This window comes from Cnephaeus nilssonii (assembly GCF_951640355.1).
Source record: "Cnephaeus nilssonii genome assembly, chromosome: 18".
In the NCBI taxonomy this organism is placed as follows: Eukaryota; Metazoa; Chordata; class Mammalia; order Chiroptera; family Vespertilionidae; genus Cnephaeus; species Cnephaeus nilssonii.
The window spans coordinates 48592001-48611003 of NC_137089.1; the positions used below are offsets into that span (position 1 = coordinate 48592001).

Genomic DNA, 19003 nt, shown 5'->3' on the forward strand with positions numbered 1-19003 from the left:
GCTCTGATACACTGTCAGTCAGCTATCAGCTCTGATACACTGTCAGTCAGCTATCAGCTCTGATACACTGTCAGTCAGCAATCAGCTCTGATACACTGTCAGTCAGCCATCAGCTATGATACACTGTCAGTCAGCAATCAGCTCTGATACACTGTCAGTCAGCAATCAGCTCTGATACACTGTCAGTCAGCAATCAGCTCTGATACACTGTCAGTCAGCAATCAGCTCTGCTACACTGTCAGTCAGCCATCAGCTATGATACACTGTCAGTCAGCAATCAGCTCTGATACACTGTCAGCAATCAGCTCTGATACACTGTCAGTCAGCAATCAGCTCTGATACACTGTCAGTCAGCAATCAGCTATGATACACTGTCAGTCAGCAATCAGCTCTGATACACTGTCAGTCAGCAATCAGCTCTGATACACTGTCAGTCAGCAATCAGCTCTGATACACTGTCAGTCAGCAATCAGCTCTGATATACTGTCAGTCAGCAATCAGCTCTGATATACTGTCAGTCAGCTATCAGCTCTGATACACTGTCAGTCAGCAATCAGCTCTGATACACTGTCAGTCAGCTATCAGCTCTGATACACTGTCAGTCAGCTATCAGCTCTGATACACTGTCAGTCAGCTATCAGCTCTGATACACTGTCAGTCAGCAATCAGCTCTGATACACTGTCAGTCAGCAATCAGCTCTGCTACACTGTCAGTCAGCTATCAGCTCTGATACACTGTCAGTCAGCTATCAGCTCTGATACATTGTCAGCCTTGCTCACATCAGAGGAAAGTTCTGTTTGCTCTCCAAGCAGAGGGGAAACCATCACACCCTTCTCCCCCTTGAGCAATGAGTTAGTACCGTTGGAACTGTGTTTGTGGGGAAAGTCACTTCCTGGGGGGAATCATTATTGTGGACGCCACAGTGATGGACACAGAATGTTGGAAGCAGCAAGTTATCCAACGTTACAGCATTTCCTCAGAGAGCATTTGCTGTTCACCATTATATGAAGTCCAATTTTTATGGAATGTTCACAAATGGCTAATTACCTTTCCTATACCAATAGCCTCGAATGAGAGACCTTTTTATTACAAGTGCTATTTTCGTGAATTGTCTGTCTTTATGAATTCATGTCCAAGACGGAAATCATTACTTTTGCTCCCTTCCTCCAACCCTGTGCCTGAGCCACTGTTCCCCGAGAGCCTGAGAACAGAAGTCGGACTGCCTTCATCTGATGAGCAGGCTATAGGGGTCGGGAGAGCCTGGCCACCAGACAGTCCAGTTCTGTGGTCTTCGCCAGTGGCTGATCCTGCTCCCAGCATGCCATGCTCTTCTGACCTCTGTGCCGGGGCGGAGTCTGTGCCTGGTGTGCCGAGTGACCATCTACTTGTGCAGCAGCAGCACCCAGACTTTGCAGCCCTTCCCTGTCGGCAGTACTGCTCTCACTTCCTGTCTTACATATCTGTGTGCATTTATGTTCATCCATGTTCCTGATTTACATGTACACCTAACTCATGTACAAGACAGGAAATGTTCTGCAGCTGCACTATGTTTTAAAATGTTTGTGTCTTCTCTGTAGGCCATGTTAATTCAGCATATGATGCATGATCAGTGCAGCCTGTCTGGCTAAGTCAAAACTCAGTCACGAGAAGGAGCAAGGCACGTGATGCCTGCGTGGATATTCCATGCCGGTGCTGCTTTGTGGTGACGATGGAGAGGAAATAGACATAAGTGGAGAGGAGAGTCTGATGGCAGACCTTTTCCATCCCCCGCTGAGCAAACAGATACAGAGACAGCAGTTTAGGGCATGAAGGCCAACCCGAGGTTACCTGTAACTGTGAAATCATTACTTTTACTTCATTGTCCTCTCCATGCCCTGCAGCCTTGCATTTTTCTGTGTCACTTGCCAGGAAGATCAGCTGTCACAGTGCCCACACTAGAGTAAGTACACAGTAAATGTTTTGTACGAATGAATGAATGAATGAATGAACAAATGAAGTCATTCCAGTCCTTTCATGTGACAGGTAAGGAAACAGACCCAAAGGTGCAAAGAACAGGAAAGCAGAAAGCTCCCTGTGCGAGCTGCTTCCACGTTCACATTCCTGACACCCCTGGGCGCTTCCAGCCCGGTTGTTCAGTGTCACCCTGTCAAGGAACCCATCGCCCTGGCCGGCGAGCTCATTGGTCAGAGGGTCGTGCTGATACGCCAGGGCTGTGGTTTGATCCCTGGTCAGGGCACATGGAAGAAGCAACCAATGAATGCATAAATAAGTGGAACAACAAATTGATGTCTCTCTCTCTCTCTCTCTCTCTTCTATCTCTCTCTCTCTCTCTGTGTCCTCCTTCTCCTCTCACTAAAATCAATCAATAAAAATTAAGAGAAAATCAGCTTTAAGAAAATCACACAACTATATGTGAAGAAGAACTTGAAGCAACGTGAATAGGTGGTAACGCATGTTCTCATGTGCACATGGAGAGAAATGGAATGGACTGTGGCTTTGGGTGGCAGGAATCTGCCTGTCATAAGCTGTGCAGTTTCGATGGTAGCAGGTGGAGATGGCCGTGAGCTCCCAGCAAGGTCACCAGTCTCCAAGGCTGCACCCAGAATTCAGGCTCTGATCTTGTGACCTGACTCCAGGCAAACCCTTGGTTGTCTCATAAGCTTACTTCCCACCTAGGAAGCCAGGTGCACAGCAGCAGCCCGGAGCTGGGCGGTGAAGGAGGAGCATGCAAACAGCTGGCCCCACGGAAGAGGAAGAAGGGAGGACGGAGACCTCCAGCTGACCGGAGCGCACAGGGGCTCTCTAGCGGCGCTCTGTTCCCTTGGTGACCAGTTGGCAGGGTCAGCGCATCCCAGCCTTCATTTGTGTAAACAGATGGAAATCGCATAAAAATTAGTGTGGTCTGTGCGCAGTGTCAGGCGGAAATGGCTTCTGCTTCTAGTTCTTTTGAATTCACAATTTAAGTAGCTGAGTAATAGAGGAATGACAGCTACAAGCGCATGCGTTTCTTCTCATAAGCATCTATCTCTAAGGAAATGGCACCACTCCGAGAACCAAAGGCAGGGAAGTGGACGTCCCTGCACGGGCGGGCGGTGACACTGATGAGCAGGCCGCTGCTGACTGCTTTCTAAGGACCCGGCGCTGGCTTTTCCCGCTGCCCCGGCAGCTGCGGTGCGCCCCGCCCAAAGCCCCCTCCCCCCCCCCCCCCCCCCCCCCCCCCCCGGGAACGAGCTGCATTTCTCTGCGGCCAAAGCAGGCCTTCGCCGGTGACGGCTCCTGCCTCTCACGTCCACACGCCCTGGACCAAGTAGCAACATTGGTGTGAAGCCGTTTAGCTTTCCATTCTTATATTAAAAATCTCAGTTAAAATTCGCACACAATACTAAGATCAATCAAGATACACTTCCAATACATCGTCTCAGCTCTCTGCTGGCCGCTCACCGGAGAGCAGGGCCAGCCGGCGAGGCAGGGCCCCGCAGTCCCGAGCTCTGACTGTTTCGCATTGGACCGCCCTGGAAGCGAGGCTGTGCGTGAGGCTGTGGGTGAGGCTGTGGGTGAGGCTGTGGGTGAGGCTGTGGGCGAGGCTGTGGGTGAGGCTGTGGGTGGGGCTGTGGGTGGGGCTGTGGGTGAGGCTGTGGGCAGGGCTGTGCATGAGTCTGTGGATGAGGCTGTGGGCAGGGCTGTGCGCGGGGCTGTGCGTGGCTGCAAAAGGAGCACGGGCTTTCAGAGGACAGAGGCCAGGCCACAGCGCCAAGCTGCCTTCTAGCACCCTCTGCTGCATCCACTGCCATCCACGGTGACAGCCCAGCTCAGTTCTCGGTTATCCACATGACAGCGGGCGGGAGGGGCCTTGTCAGCGCAGTGGGCTCGTGGGATGGGGACACCGATGGGGTGAGACAGGAGTCGGGGAGAGGCCCAGGTTGATTGGAGGGGGATGGGGACACCGATGGGGTGAGACAGGAGTCCGGGAGAGGCCCGGGTTGATTGGAGTGGGATGGGGACACCGATGGGGTGAGACAGGAGTCGGGGAGAGGCCCAGGTTGATTGGAGGGGCATGGGGACACCGATGGGGTGAGACAGGAGTCGGGGAGAGGCCCAGGTTGATTGGAGGGGCATGGGGACACCGATGGGGTGAGACAGGAGTCGGGGAGAGGCCCAGGTTGATTGGAGGGGCATGGGGACACCGATGGGGTGAGACAGGAGTCGGGGAGAGGCCCGGGTTGATTGGAGGGGCATGGGGACACCGATGCGGTGAAGACAGGAGGCGGGAGAAGCCCGGGTTGATTGGAGGGGGATGGGGACACTGATGTGGTGAAGACAGGAGTCCGGGAGAGGCCCGGTTGATTGGAATGACAGGAGACCTCTCCTCAGTCGCCCGGGACAGCTGCTGCGACAGGAGGGAATGTAGCGGCCAGAGCAGAGTCAGCCCAGGAGCCAGAAAGCAATGCCAGGGCACGTGAACGGGGCACGGGCTCAACCGCAGGACATGGCTTTTTTCCCAAAGAGGCTGTTTTTTAAAAAAACCAAAATTTCCAAGAGTTTACTTTTGTTTTCCCCCAAATCGACCGAACTTTACTTAACCTAAGAAAAGTACACACAGAATAGTGAGGATGCTAAACACATGCCCCCCATCCGCTGGCACTGAGATGACAGGTGTGGGCACCACAAGCTGCCGCCTGGGAGGGAAGCACCAGCTGCTAATGGACTCAGACCCAGGACTGTGGGGAGAGGGGAGGACGCGGAGCTGCCCTCGGAGAATAGGAGGACGGTGTTGTTATCTGGGAGAGAGGGGGGCAGGGGCATGTGCGTTGTCACAAGGAGGCTGAGTGGCCAGGTGGATGGGATTCCGGCCCGGCAGCGGAAAGCGTGAGTGTGAGCACGGGCGCCATCCTTCTGGGGGGGAATGGGGGGCGCGCTTGGGGGAGTGACCAGGGACTCTCTCAGAAACTGCATGTCAGCATCTCGGTCTGTAAGAGGAGAGCAGCATTGCTGTGAAAATTAAATTAAATCAAACGCCACGTGTGAGCCACCTACAGTGCAGGCATGCGGCCATCACCGCAGGCTGACCTTCCCACCACCTGCCAGTGGGCCAGGAGAGGCGTCACCAGATGTAAGAGAGCTGTCTGAGGAGGTTCCGCCAGACCAGGAGGTCCGCCGTCCAACCCGGCCAGTGCCGCCCATTGACGTCGGTGCTGGCTGCTCCTATTTGCCCTCATAGGTCACCCGCATTGCCTTTCAAGTTCGTGGGCATCTCCACGGCCCCATAGTGCAGCCTAGTGCCCACCCACTCACCTGTAAAGTGCAGAGAGGGGCCTCTTGTTCCCGGGCTTTGGTCTGTAGGGTTTGGGTTCGCCGGCCATGTTGATATCTAGAAGCATAAGATAAAATAGCATGGATTAAGAAACTATGAAGCCATTTGAGGAAAGTAAACCATGAAGTTTTAAGTTCTTCTTGCCATTGGTCTATGCAAATGTTATATGTCCTTCACTCACTCAACAAGGATTTACTGAGCACTGACTTAGGCCCGGCAGTGGTGGAGATAGGTCATGTACCGAACAGGTTAGACACACCTCTGTGGAAACCATCTTCTACCGGGGAAACAGACTGTGGGCAACAGACATAATAAGTGAGAAAAATGCATGACAGATTAGAAGCTGATAAGTAGTATGAAAAGAGAAAATGTTGAACAGGGTAGGGGGAATTAGGAATGCTAACTAAAAATGAAGAGAGACAGAAAGAGGAGAGGGGAGGGGAGAGAGAGAGAGAAATATTAAGAAGAGAGCATATTCTTTGCTTCAGGAACGATAACTCTGATAAAGTCACTAAGATTCAACAAGAAGATGCTTAAATACATGACAAAAGAGTATCTGCATGCGATTGACCAACTCAATTTTTAAAAAATGTATAAAACGTAAGAAATTGCTAAGTTGAGTACAAAGGTTTGGAAAATGACATAACCAACTAGATTTAATACAGTTAAAATTTCCAAAGGATGATAAAAAGGAAAATCCAAAGGAGACAAACTTGAAGAACAATTGGAAAGAAGTGAGGGACATTATTTTATAAGAAAAAGGGAAGACTTCTATTTCTGTGGAGTGGATTCAATACACTGTGTTAGGGATAGATGAGCACATTGAAAGGAAATTAATTAGAAGGTGGCCGGTGGGGTGGGACTGGGCGAGATGGGCCAGACATGCCCTGGAGCCAACCTCCCGTGGTCCCTCCCTGGCAGGCAGCACCTGGGAGGGCACGGCTCAAAGGGTGTTTGTGGAGTGAACAGAGTCCCTCAGCAGGTGGGGTCCCTCGGCCTGGCCTGTGGGGATTGGGCCAAAACTGGCTCTCCAACATCCCCCAAGGGGTCCCGGATTGTGAAAGGGCGGTTCTCAGGTGACATACCCAGGAATCGGACTCCCTCCTCTCTGGTTCCAGGGTGCTTCACCTGAGAACCCACTGCTGCCAAGTCACCGCAGCTCAGCAGCTCCTGCGTTGAGCATCTGCCCCCTGGTGGTCAGTGTGTGTCATAGCTACTGGACAGTTGCTTAGCCTTTTATGTACATGTTCTACACTACTTTAGTGACCATCATCTGAAATCTAGTGGTTGTGCCAGGGGTGAGGGTGAAAGGCGTTGGTTGGGGACAAGGGACAAGGGACAAGGGACAGCGGGCAGGGAGCTCAGCTAATCAGTGAACATAAAGCATTGCAAAGGTTGGGATGAGCGAGCACTACCTTCGTATTAAACTTTATAAATACAAGATTCAATTGTGTCTTGAGAACAACCCAACTTCTCTGGAAGCCAAAGCTCAGGTTTTTATGTCTCAAGAGCTGTTGACCTTGGAGTGACCGTACCTACCAAGTGAATGGCATCTTAACAGTACCCTCTGTGGTCAGTGGCAGAGCAACCTCTGAGGCGTTCTTCCCCGATTGCCTGGCAGCGTGCCAGTGACACACAGGTAGGGCAAGAAGAGGGATGACCAAGCTTCCATTTTAGGCCACTCTCATAAGATATGAGCTTTGGAGCAGAATAGTAAGATACAGAACATAAAGTGTCATTTCTTAAGTTCTTGAGTTTGCAAATAAATTCATACCAAATACTAATATTTAGGAATCTTATAGTGTCCTCAAGAAAGGATGTGGATGTGGATTTAATTATCCTCAACAAATTCTTTTGAGATAGTCCTCAAAATCCTAGTTGCATTCCTACTTGTTGTGCAGAAGTACCTATGGAGGTATCTATGTACCAAGCTGGTGGACTCTAGTCCCTGAGTATGAGAATCATGTTGTTGTAGAGAGGGTTGGTGAAACTAGGTAAGTACCACCAAAAAGCAGTCTCTTGAGGAGTTTCTGTTTGGGTTCACCTGTGTGGAGGAACTCCCCTGATCCCTTCCCAGACACAGGGACAAAGCAGAGGAAGCTAAGGCTTTACCCCAGGCCAGGAGACTCCTGGACACAGGAGACCTCCACACAGGGAGGGGGAGGGGCCTGTGACATTGTGAGCCTCTGTAAGGGCCTACTGGGAGGCTTATAGAATGGAACCATATCTATATTTTTAAATATGTTTTATTGATTTTAGAAAAAGAGAGGAAGGAAGAGGAAGAGAGAAACATCAATGAGAGAGAAAAGCATCGATGAGAGAGAACTATCTACTGTATTGGCTGCCTCCTGCATTCTCCCTCCTGGGGATGGAGCCAGAAACCAAGGCTTATACCCTGTCTGGGAATCCAACTGGTGACCTCTCCGAGCATGGGATGATGTTCAACTAACTGAGCCACACTGGCCAGGGCAAACCCATATCTATTTTGAGGTTTCAATATTTCAAGTGAGCATAAGAAATACAGAAAAGAGAAAATTTTATCCTTCTAATACTAAACCTCAGATTCAAACAATTGAAAAATATTCTGTCGGGCCACTAACTTCATTGAAATATCTTCAATGTTCTAAAAAATGTAATGAGTTTTCTTTTCTTCTTTAGTTTTACACTAAATAAGCAATGTCAATATACCACGAGAGAAATAACTAGAAAGTTACAGAACTGGAAAAAGTCAATGAGCTGAACGAACCTCTTTGTATTTGAGGTAAACGATTCGCGGCAGAGGGAGACAGGTGCCATTGCAAAGTGTCATCCTCAGAAAGGACAGCCTACACGCGGAAATATTCTCACATGTCCAGGTCCTGGTAGCATACCACTGAACGTGTTAGTGGCCGCATTCTATGATTTTATGCTTTGAGTCTTGGGAAGATACCTCCAACTCTATGCCCAAACAGGCGTGGCTCTCCTCACTTATTACATTGTTCCAGCGGTGCTGACTGCTGACTGCTCCTTTGACCTGGGACGCCTACAGGACAGCCATCATTCCACTCCCCTTCCTGCCTGCCCACGGGTGTTTGTCCAGCCGGTGCTCAATGAGTCTGCCAGTCAACTGGCTTTCCACAGCCCAGCAGGCGTAGTGCCGCACGGCTTGCGGAAGTGTAGCCAGCTCACTTGGTCAGCTCTGGCCGAGCGCGCTAGTTACCTGAAGAATGTTTTGGAAGATGCTGTTAGGTACACTGCCAAACACATAAATCATGGCAAAATAAATCTGGCAAAAATGCTATCATCTATCCTTTCTTGGATATCTGTAATGGATATTAAAGCATAAGATTCTGGAGAAAGAACCACTCAGTTATGTTCCCCGTCAGTGTTTTATACAGATTTGAACAAAACATCATGGAGATGTTTTGGATGGCACCCCTATGAGTATCCAGCCAAACAGAGCGCCCCTGAAACTCTAGTTTGTGAGACGACCAGAAATATTTAGAAAAGTGTTTTACATTCATTTATTTGCATGTATTCAATCGGGAATATTCTCCTTTAAAAGTGAATTGAATCTTTGAAATCACATAATATTTACACTATTACAGTAAACAAACACTTGTTGCCCATCTCTACCACCCTGTGGGCATCCGTTGTGGCGAGAGAAATTTAATCTTGATATCAAAGTGATGTCTACCTTATAGAGTAATAAGGCATCCATATTACCAATGGGATCTTTTTAGATAGAGAAAACGTTTACAAGAAGAAAAACAATTTCTAAGTGAATTAATGAAAAGTAATCTCGTTACTCTTGGGATTGTTTTGTTTCACTCCCTTCCCCAGGATTAAATAAAAGTTTAAATAATTCAGCTTCGGCACAGATGCTGCCAGGAAAAGCCACTCAGGCTTTTATTGTTCACATTTGGAAGATTTAAAGATTCACTCCTGTTTCATTGAATAAAAATCCAGGAGATGAAGAAAACAGTCTGCTGGGTTTGACAAGCGAAGGCGTGAAAGCATCCATTACCAGCACAGGCAACGTTCCGCGGGTGTGCGCTTACTGTGAGTCAGCACGTCAGAGCAATCCTGGGGAATGCGAAAGCGGGTCCCTCCTCCCTCCCACGCCACGCATACAGATGCCCCAGAGACCGAGAGGTTGAATGGCTCCCATGATAATGCATGGCAACTGTCTGTACCAGTGAGCTCAGCGCCATGCCAGGCACTGTCCTGGGAGAGAGGGCAGCCTGAGCCTCAGCAACAGCCAGGAGCCACGGCTCCACCAGACTCAGTCCAGAACCGCCCCACTGCCTAGGGCTCTTAACCAGGTCAGGGCTCGCCTTTCTCTGCCCCTCAAACCTGCCTGGCTGGGGGAGCAGCAGGGAAAGTCCTGTGCCGAGTCCCCAGGAGCCTTGGCATCCCGGAGGCTGTAGGATTGAAGGGTGCTGGGGGGACTGTCTGGCAGTGATGGGGAAACACACCTGACTCTCGGCTGCGCTGCCTGGTGGGTTCCCAAGGCCGTGGTCAGCTGGGGCTGCCCGGGTGCCGCACCTAAGGACGACGCCCCAGTCTGGAGAAGGCGAGCCCGCCCACCTGTGCTCTCCAGTGCACACTTGGGGGCATTTCCCGCCTGAAGCTGAGAGGGAGCGCGGCCGCTTTTGTACAACAGCGAATGGCTTTCTCATCTTGTTTCTCTCTTTGCAGAATCAAAGCTAGCCTGAGCCTCTGAAATAGGTCCTTAATGGTATGTAAAATAGTCACTGGTGTGGGTCTGCAACTGTAGCCTCATTTTACTGGGCAGTCACTGATTTGTGAGCATTTTAATGAGCGCTCAGGCCTAGTTCCATAAATTAGTTCTGACTCTGCGCCAGGGACGCGGCCTCCGGTTATTAGAATGCTAATGCAAAGATCACCGCTTGGCCGATCCCATTGGTTACCAGACCAGCTCTGCTCCGGGCTCTGTCTGCAAGGACAAGTGAAAGTGGAAACTCCGAGTTCCTGCTCAGCACCTGGGAAGCGGTCTCCCCAGCAGAAAAGGAGCGAGGACAGTGCCCGTGCCCAGCTGGGTGCCTTTTTCACTTGCTGGCTCTGATCTCAGCGAGGCCTGGTCCCGGGGAGGTGGCTGTGAGCCGTTCCTCAGGCTGGCATCATCAGCAAAGTCTGCCGACCGGTTTCTCTTCTTTTGTTGGTTTTACTTTTTCCTCCATCAAAACTCCCACTAGCTAATTGTCAGCACACCTTTGATTGGCCTTGAGGTGTAAGTGGCCACGGAACTTGATAAAGCTCTGTGGCTCTGGTGCACGGATAATCAACGTCTAGTTTAAAGAGATTTAGCAGCGAGCACAGCACACCTCCCTCAGGTGCAAGGCCAGCACCAAACGGGGCATTTATCAAATGTGAATTTACTTAACTCCTGAAACTTACATAATTTCCCCCCTATCACGTTGTCTCTTATTTTATCTGGGATACTTTTCTTGAAGATTATTTTTCTATATTTCATGAGCATCTGTCAAATCTCTACAAAGGTAAAAATGAAGGACGTATTTATTTATTTATTATTTATCTTTATTGTTGAATGTATTGCAGACGTCCCCTTTTTATCCTCATTGATCCCTTCTAGCCTATACCTGCCCCTCTCCCCAGGCCTTTACCACACTATTGTCTGTCCCCGGGTTATACATATATGCATACAAATTCTTTGCTTAATCTCTTCCCACACAACCACTCCCACATTCCCTCTGAGATTCATTAGACTATTCCATGCTTCTATGTCTCTGGATCTATTTTGTTCATCAGATTATTTTGTTGTTTAGATTCTACATATGAGTGAGATCATGTGATACTTGTCATTCTCTGACTGGCTATTTCACTTAGCATAATGCTTTCCAAGTCCCTCCATGATGTCTCAAAGGGTAAGATGTTCTCTTTTTAACAGCTCCTTAATATCCCATCCCACAGTTCACATGTGATGTATAAAACACCAAAGCTCCAGCACTAGGCATTTATAACTCATAAACATAATTAAACGTGTAAATGTACTCAGAACTTCTTTACCCACTCATGTACTGATGAGCACTTGGACTGTTTCTAGATCTTACCTATTGTAAATTTCACTGCTATGAACATAGGGGTGCATGCATTCTTTCTCATTGGTGTTTCAGGATTCTCAGGATATATTCCTAGAAATGGGATCACTGGGTCAAATGGCAGTTCCATATTTAATATTTTGAGGAAACTCTATACTGTTTTCTATGGTGGCTGAACCAGTCCACGTTCTCTTCAGCACTTGCCATTTGTTGATTTGTTGATGTTAGTCATTTTGCAGTATGAGGTGATACCTCATTGTCATTTTAATTTGTATCTCTTTAATGATTAGTGACCTTGAGCATTTTTCATATGTTTCCTGGCCATCTGTATGTCCCCTTTGGAAAAGTGTCTATTTAGGTCCTTTGCCCATTTTTAAAATTGGATTGTTTCTCTTCCTTTTGTTGAAAAAAGAGGTAGGGGAAGATATAAACAAGTGGAAGAATATACCCTGTTCATGGTTGATAGAATTAACATAATTAAAATGTCGATACTACCTACCCAAAGCAATCTTTAGAGTCAACTCAGCACTACTAAAATTCCAACAGCATATTTCACATATCTAGAATAAATATTCCAAAAATTCATATGGAACCAAAAAAGACCCCAAATAGTCACAGCAATTTTGAGAAAGAAGAACAAAGTTGGAGAGATCACAATGCTAGGTATCAAGTTATACTACAAAGTCACGGTAATCAAAACAGCCTGGTACTGGCACAAGAATAGGCATATAGATCAATGGAACAGAATAGAGACCCCAGAAATTGACCCAAGCCATTATGCTCAATTAATATTTGACAAAGGAGGCAAGAGCATATAATGGAGTTAGGACAGTCTCTTCAATAAATGGTGTTTGGAAAATTGGACAGGCACATGCAAAAAAAATGAAACTTGACCACCAACTTACACCATACATAAGAATAAACTCAAAATGGATAAAAGACTTAAATGTAAGTCATGAAACCATAAAAATCCTAGAAGAAACCATAGGCAGCAAAATCTCAGATATCTCTCATAGCAATATGTTTACCGATACATCTCCTAGGGTGAAGGAAACTAAGGAGAAAATAAACAAATGGAACTACATCAAAATAAAAAGCTTCTCCACAGCAAAAGAAACCATTTGAACTGTTTTGAAATTGGAGTCCACTGTAAGGGAGAACATATTTGCTAGTGATACATCTGGTAAAGGGTTAATATCCAAAATATATAAAGAACTCATACAGCTTCACAAAAGGCCATGTTTTGTTGAGATAAAGACTCTAGAAACCAAACGAGTCAAACATAAAATTTGAATAAGTGTTCACCAGCAGTGCTGTGAATATGTTTAGGACCCTAAACGTATCCCTTGGACAGATAATATAGTGCAGGGAAGGCCTGGGTGGGCTGGGAGCCAGGTTGAGGGGGGCAAAAGGAGGAAATGTGACCCCACTTCTAGGAATATATTTGAAAAATGAACAATTTTACAAATACACTGAGTCATCTATTGACCTCAACAATAGAGACAACTCCTATGATAATTAATCAAGAATACTCAGTGAAAAATAATCTTAGCTGTACGTTCATTATTAATGTGTAGACTTACTGGTAATGTTAATTTCTTTGCAGCCCAAGTGTCTACAAGTTTCATACTTGAGGACACAATGCTACTTCAGGAAAGTGAAATTCAAACAGCAAGGAGTCTGGATGAACCTCAGATTCCCATCATTGAGGCAAAGTCGACCCCAAGCTTCGGCTCTTGCTTCTCTCTGCTCCCTTTCATTTCTAATTTCTCTCTTTTCCTACGAGCATATACGGACTTATTTTCTCAGTCCTTTTGGGGGTCACTTCACATGCGATGTATAAAACACCAAAGCTCCAGCACTAGGCATTTATAACTCATAAACATAATTAAACGTCAAAGCCAATGTTAGGCAGCTCAGTGCATTCTATGTGTGGAGTAGTGCCTGGCTGCACCACTCAAAGTGGGCTTCGCGCACAAGAGCGTCTGTCTCGTGCAGAAACCTGTTAGAAATGCGGAGTCCAGGGCTCAGGTCTGCATTGTAACAAGACACCTGGTGACCACTATGTGCACTCAACTTTGAGAAGCACTGACATGTAACACATTTAGCGTAAATCCCTTTTCTCAGTTACTATCATTATGACTATTATTATTGTTGAGAGTATTTTATATGTCCCTGTGGGATCGGGCCTAAATGGGCAGTCGGACATCCCTCTCACAATCCAAGACTACTGGCTCCCAACTGCTCACCTGCCTGCCTGCCTGCCTGATTGCCCCTAACCGCTTCTGCCTGCCAGCCTGATCACCCCCTAACCACTCCCCTGCCAGCCTGATCTACGCTTAACTGCTCCCCTGCCAGCCCGATTGGCCCCAACTGCCCTCCCCTGCCAGCCTGGTCACCCCCAACTGCCCTTCTCTGCTGGCCTGGTCGCCCCTAACTGCCCTCCCCTGTAGGTCTGGTCCCCTCCAAATGCTCTCCCTTGCTGGCCTGATCACCCACAACTGCCCTCCCCTGCTGGCCATCTTGTGGCGGCCATCTTGTGACCACATGGGGGAAGCCATGTTGTGAAACGGCATGACAGTCAATTTGCATATCACCTCTTTATTATATAGGATATGTTCTTTGGTTAATTTCTTCCCCCACCCTCACTTCCCTCTAAGAATCATCAGTTTATTCCATGTTTCCATGTCTGTGGATCTATTTTCTTTATCAGTTTATTTTTTTCATTAGATTCCACATATGAGTGAGATCATGTGGTACTTGACTTTCTCTGACTGGCTTATTTCACTTAGCATAATAGTTTCCAGGTCCCTACATGCTATCTCAAAGGGTAAGAGGTCCTTCTTTTTTATAGCTGCTTAGCATTCCATTGTGGAAATGTACCACAGCTTTTTCATCCACTCATCTATTGATGGGCACTAGGGCTAAGGATTTTATTTTTTAACTGTTTTGAAAAGGAATTAGTGAGGATTTTGAGCAGTAAAATGAAGCGTTCAGGGAAGAAACCTGAAAACATTTAAGTTTAAATTTAAGTTTTAATTTAGTGTAAAGGCTCAAAATGAAATAATGCTCTCTGAAGGTCACCTTTGATGATAATAATAGTTGCTGGCATTTGTATGTCATTTAATAGCTGGCCACATTTTCATATATTACAAAAGTACTTTTCACATTCATCTGGTACAGATATCTCTCGAGTCAGTGTTTTTGTTTCCTTTTGGATAAATACCCAGAAGTGGAATTGCTGAACAACCTGGGAGTTCTACTCTCAAAAGGAAATCTCATGTCCAGATTAGGTGTCTCCCAGGGGCTCAGGGGCACAAATCATCAGTCGGAGGTCAAGAACACGACTTAAAAATATATTGTTTATTAGTGACATATGGACATTTGTGGAAAAAAGTTAACATCACAGGTATGTAGTGGGGTAAATAGTTGCCTTTTTATTAAAATAGACTAGATTTTGGACAACAGAGAAGACTAAAGACTAATAAATCTGAGTTATAAACTCACCTGCCCATCTCTGCAATATCCATCTCACTGTCCCTAACTGATAGGGGTAAGACCTCAGACAACAGAGACAGTAACTTGCATAGGCTGCCCAGGTAATTTCCTGTCAGGAACCACATTCAAACTACATTCCCTCGGACCCCAGAGGCCATTCCTCCAACTGCACCGATGGCCTGCTCCTACTTAAGGGTAGAAATGTGAGCCCTGCTCTTGGCAGCCACGCCTGCCTGAGGAAAAGCAGGTAGGGGTGTGTGTTTCCACGGCCACTGGGTGATGGGCACGGGCGGTCTGTTCAGCTTCTAACGAGCGCCCTGCAGGGCCCGGAGCATGAGTGTGTGCACTTGGGAAGGAGGCAGATCCTAGGAGCATTATTTGATAGCAACCGATTAATGTGGTAGTTTACAAAAGATGTCCACAACTCTTTCATGCCTGCACTTGGCAGGATAACAGTCCCTGGAAGACATGCGGGAGACTGTGGCCGTGTTGTTACAAGCAAAGGGGAAGTAAGCTGGTTCTAAAAGATGAAGATTGTCCTAGGTCGTTTGGGTGGGTCCAGTGCAATAACAAGGGTCTCCCCATCTGGAAGAGGCAGGAGGAAAAGAAGGTCACAGCGATGCCTTCTGAGGATTCAGCTCCCCCGTGGGCTCTGGCAATGGGAAAGGGGTAACGAGTAAAGGGTGGTGAAACCCTCCAGAAACTGTGAAAGATAAGGAGGCATCTTCCAAGAACCTCCAGAAAGAAACATGGCCCTGCTGACCTTGACTTTTGCCCAGCGAGACCTGTGTTGGACGTCTGACCTACAGAATGCTAAGATACTAAATTTAAATTATCCTATATAATAAAGAGGTAATATGCAAATTGACCATCACATCATCACAAGATGGCTGCCTATGACCAGGCCCGCAGGGGGGTTAGTGAGGGATGACCAAACGACTGAATAAGCAGGCTGCATGGGGCAACCAGGCTGGCAGGGGGGGCAGTTAGGGGTGACCAGGCCAGCAGAGGGGGGCAGTAAGAGGTGACCAGGCCAGTGGGGTGGGGCAGTTAGGGGCAACCAGGCTGGCAAGGGGGGGCAGTTGGGGGTGATTAGGCTGGCAGGGGGGGTAGTGAAGGGTGACTAGGCCAGCGGGGGGTGGCAGTTAGGAGTGACCAGGCTTGCAGGGAGGGGGCAGTTGGTGGCGACCTGGCTGGCAGCGGGGGGCAGTTAGGGGAAATCAGGCCAGCACGTAGAGGCAGTGAGGGGCGATCAGGTCAGCAGGGGGGAACAGTTAGGGGCAACCAGGCAAGCAGGCAGGTGAGCAATTAGGAGCCAGTGTTCTAGGATTGAGAGAGGGATGTCCCAGATTGGAGAGGGTGCAGGCTGGGCTGAGGGAACCCTACCCCCACCCCATGCATGAATTTCATGCACTGGGCCTCTAGTTTTATTTATAAGACACTAAGTTTAGGGTCATTTGTTATAGCACCAACAGAGAACTCACAGGATGCCATTGCCTCTGCTTGAGTGCGGACTGGACTAAGTGACTCACTTCTAATGAGCACAAGGTACAGCAATGGGACGCCACTTTCTGGATTAGGTCATAGAAGACTGGATCTTGAATCGTGGGTGAGTTCCTGCTTTCTCTCCTGCTTTCTCCCACTCCGAGGGAGCTGCTGACGCGTCACCAGTCACCGTGTGCAGTGGCCACATGGTGAGGAGCGGGGCCCACCAGCAATCACGTGGGTCTTGAAAGAAGATCCTCCCCGTCAAACTTACATGACTGGACCCCATTGTCAGCTCAAAAGAGATGCCAAACCCAACCACCCAGGTGAGCTGCACTTAGATCCCGACCCACAGAAATGGTGAAATATTGTGTGTGGTCATTTTAGGCTATGACGTTTTGGGAGAACTTATTACAATTACTCTAGATTTTATTTACCCACCAAAAGAGAGAAAAGAACCAGGAAGGAAAATGATAATTAGGAAGGTATTGCTCCATATGTGCACATTCCAATGAAAATTGTGAGAAAATATCCAGTATTTTCAGTGTCACAATGTGCACACATAAAAGCTGACACCCCTGTAAGTACAGTCAGCTTTTATCCAGGTTATAAATGGAATGAAAACCTGAATGTTGAGAACAAAATTCCTCAAAACATGCAGTCTTACTAAGAGTACTTTCATCCACTTTCACACACATTTTAATGGATCCGAGCTGTCAAAGCCACTGTGAGGCCACAAAGGCAATTAACCTCTACATTTTCTTCTGCTCTTTCTTCTCTTATATTTTTGCTTTTCCTGTGAAGTCTACACTTAGTGGAACAAGGCATGGCACAAACTGAGATTAATTGATGGGTTTTCTACTTTGCTATATAGAATATTTTCTAGACTGCAAGTTACAAAGCCTAATCAACTTTCATATGTATACATATCTGCACATCTGCTAAATGAAGGAAATAACTGTTCACTTCATGGTACTTTTATGTTGAATTTCAGCTTGAAAATAATTATTGAATTAGAGCATATTTTTCTTTTATTAGTGTAAATTGTGTCGGCCAAGCAAAGATATGTTCTAGCCACATTATAGTGCATGATGACCAGGCAGATTCCCTCCCCACGTCTTATTTAATTCCACTGACATTCAGACCACAGCTTCTTTTAAATGGAAGCGTTAGCTGATCAACTCCATGGCTCCTGCATTGCTAAAATGTAATTCCCCAAATCCAGCTTTTATTGACTGGTGTATAAATCATCTCTATGGACAAATATAGGAGAAAAGGGCAAATTACAGCCTGGGATTGTAATTTTGTTTCCCATGAAGTTGAATGAATTTCCTTGCCTAAATGTTGCAGTAGAGAAAATTGACTTTTTATAAGTTAGTGTCCATTTTATTATTTTTCTCTGTGAAATCAGAACTAGTTTTATTTTTTAAAACTAATGGCCAAGGTAATTTCCAGTGGATAAAGATTAGGTATTTTTATTTTGTAATGGCCTCTTGCTATAGTGACATTCAATATAACATCTGATCTGAATTTAATCAATAGAAATAGTCCAATATTGATAAGTTATCAAAAATATTTCTGAAGTCTACTTATATTCAGCAATGAGCGTTTAGGTGCTTATTGGTACACAGAGGAGATGGACTTTTCCTCACCCAAAGCCCCTTTCTCCTTAATTCAAATTCTCCTTTGTTAGCGCCTCAACCAGACATCCTCACTGCTTCACCGAGAGGGCACAGACACAGCACCACACAAAGCCCAAGTCCGAAAGTGCCCAGGCACCGTGCCTTAACCGAGCAGGAATTGGTAAGGAAGAAAAATAAGCTTTGTGCATTTAACAGAGAGAAGAGTAATTGTGATTTGATTCACAGAACAATCAAAATATGCCTCCATTCTGCAAAGGAAAGTGGGCTGATCTCCACCGCAATCGGTTCTGCTAATGAAATGCTGCAACAGCCTTTTGGGGTGTCTTTGTAACCCCGTTGCCTCGCACAGGAGGCGTGGCTAATAAATCATGACAAGGAAACACCATCGGCAATACGAACATGAAAACAGGAGAGTGATTAATTACGCACACTGCTCCGCTCCTGAGCGAGGGCCCGGACAGGCGTGTGTTGTTAGTGGGTTCCTAAAACATGTCCACCACGTGGCCTTCGCCGTTAGTATTTACTCCGAGGAAGGTGACAGTTCAGAGGTGGCCAGGCAAATGTTTTTCAATTGTAGGTTTGTGACGAGGCTGTGACTGTCACTTGAGTGTGTTACCCGTGTCAGCTTCTGTCTATGGAAGAAAGGGGACCATGGTTCACCGAGGTTGTCTGGGTAGTTTGGGGGGCTGATCCCATAATTACGACCCTCATTTTGAGGGTCACCTATCAGTTCCTTTGTGTCTCCCTACCTCAAACCTGCTCTTGCACTATTCTGTTTCATTTCTTCTCTATTAGGAGGTAGGCACCTGGAACATGTGTCACTCCCTGTTTTACATGTCCCTCTTGTTCCTCTGGGTGGGCTGGTTGTGGGTGCCACTGGGGCGATAAAATCCGTGGTATGTTGGTCCAGATAGTGTCTGTCCCTACGCTTTATGGGTCTATCAGTCATCTCAAACAGTCAGGAAAATGTCAGCGGCCTCTATTTGTTCAGAGCAATGAATTA

General features: G+C 47.1%; 1 protein-coding gene across 1 annotated transcript in view; it reads right to left on the bottom strand.

The window, feature by feature from the left end:
* The window catches only part of RALYL (RALY RNA binding protein like), a gene marked incomplete at its 5' end in the record, with an annotated part of 274838 nt that overhangs the window by 99298 nt on the left and 156537 nt on the right, over positions 1–19003 (bottom strand). Inside the window, one exon of the mRNA XM_079795890.1 lies at positions 5294–5369. Within this exon, the coding sequence (XP_079652016.1) occupies positions 5294–5369 (76 nt within the window). The remainder of the gene's footprint in view (positions 1–5293; positions 5370–19003) is intronic.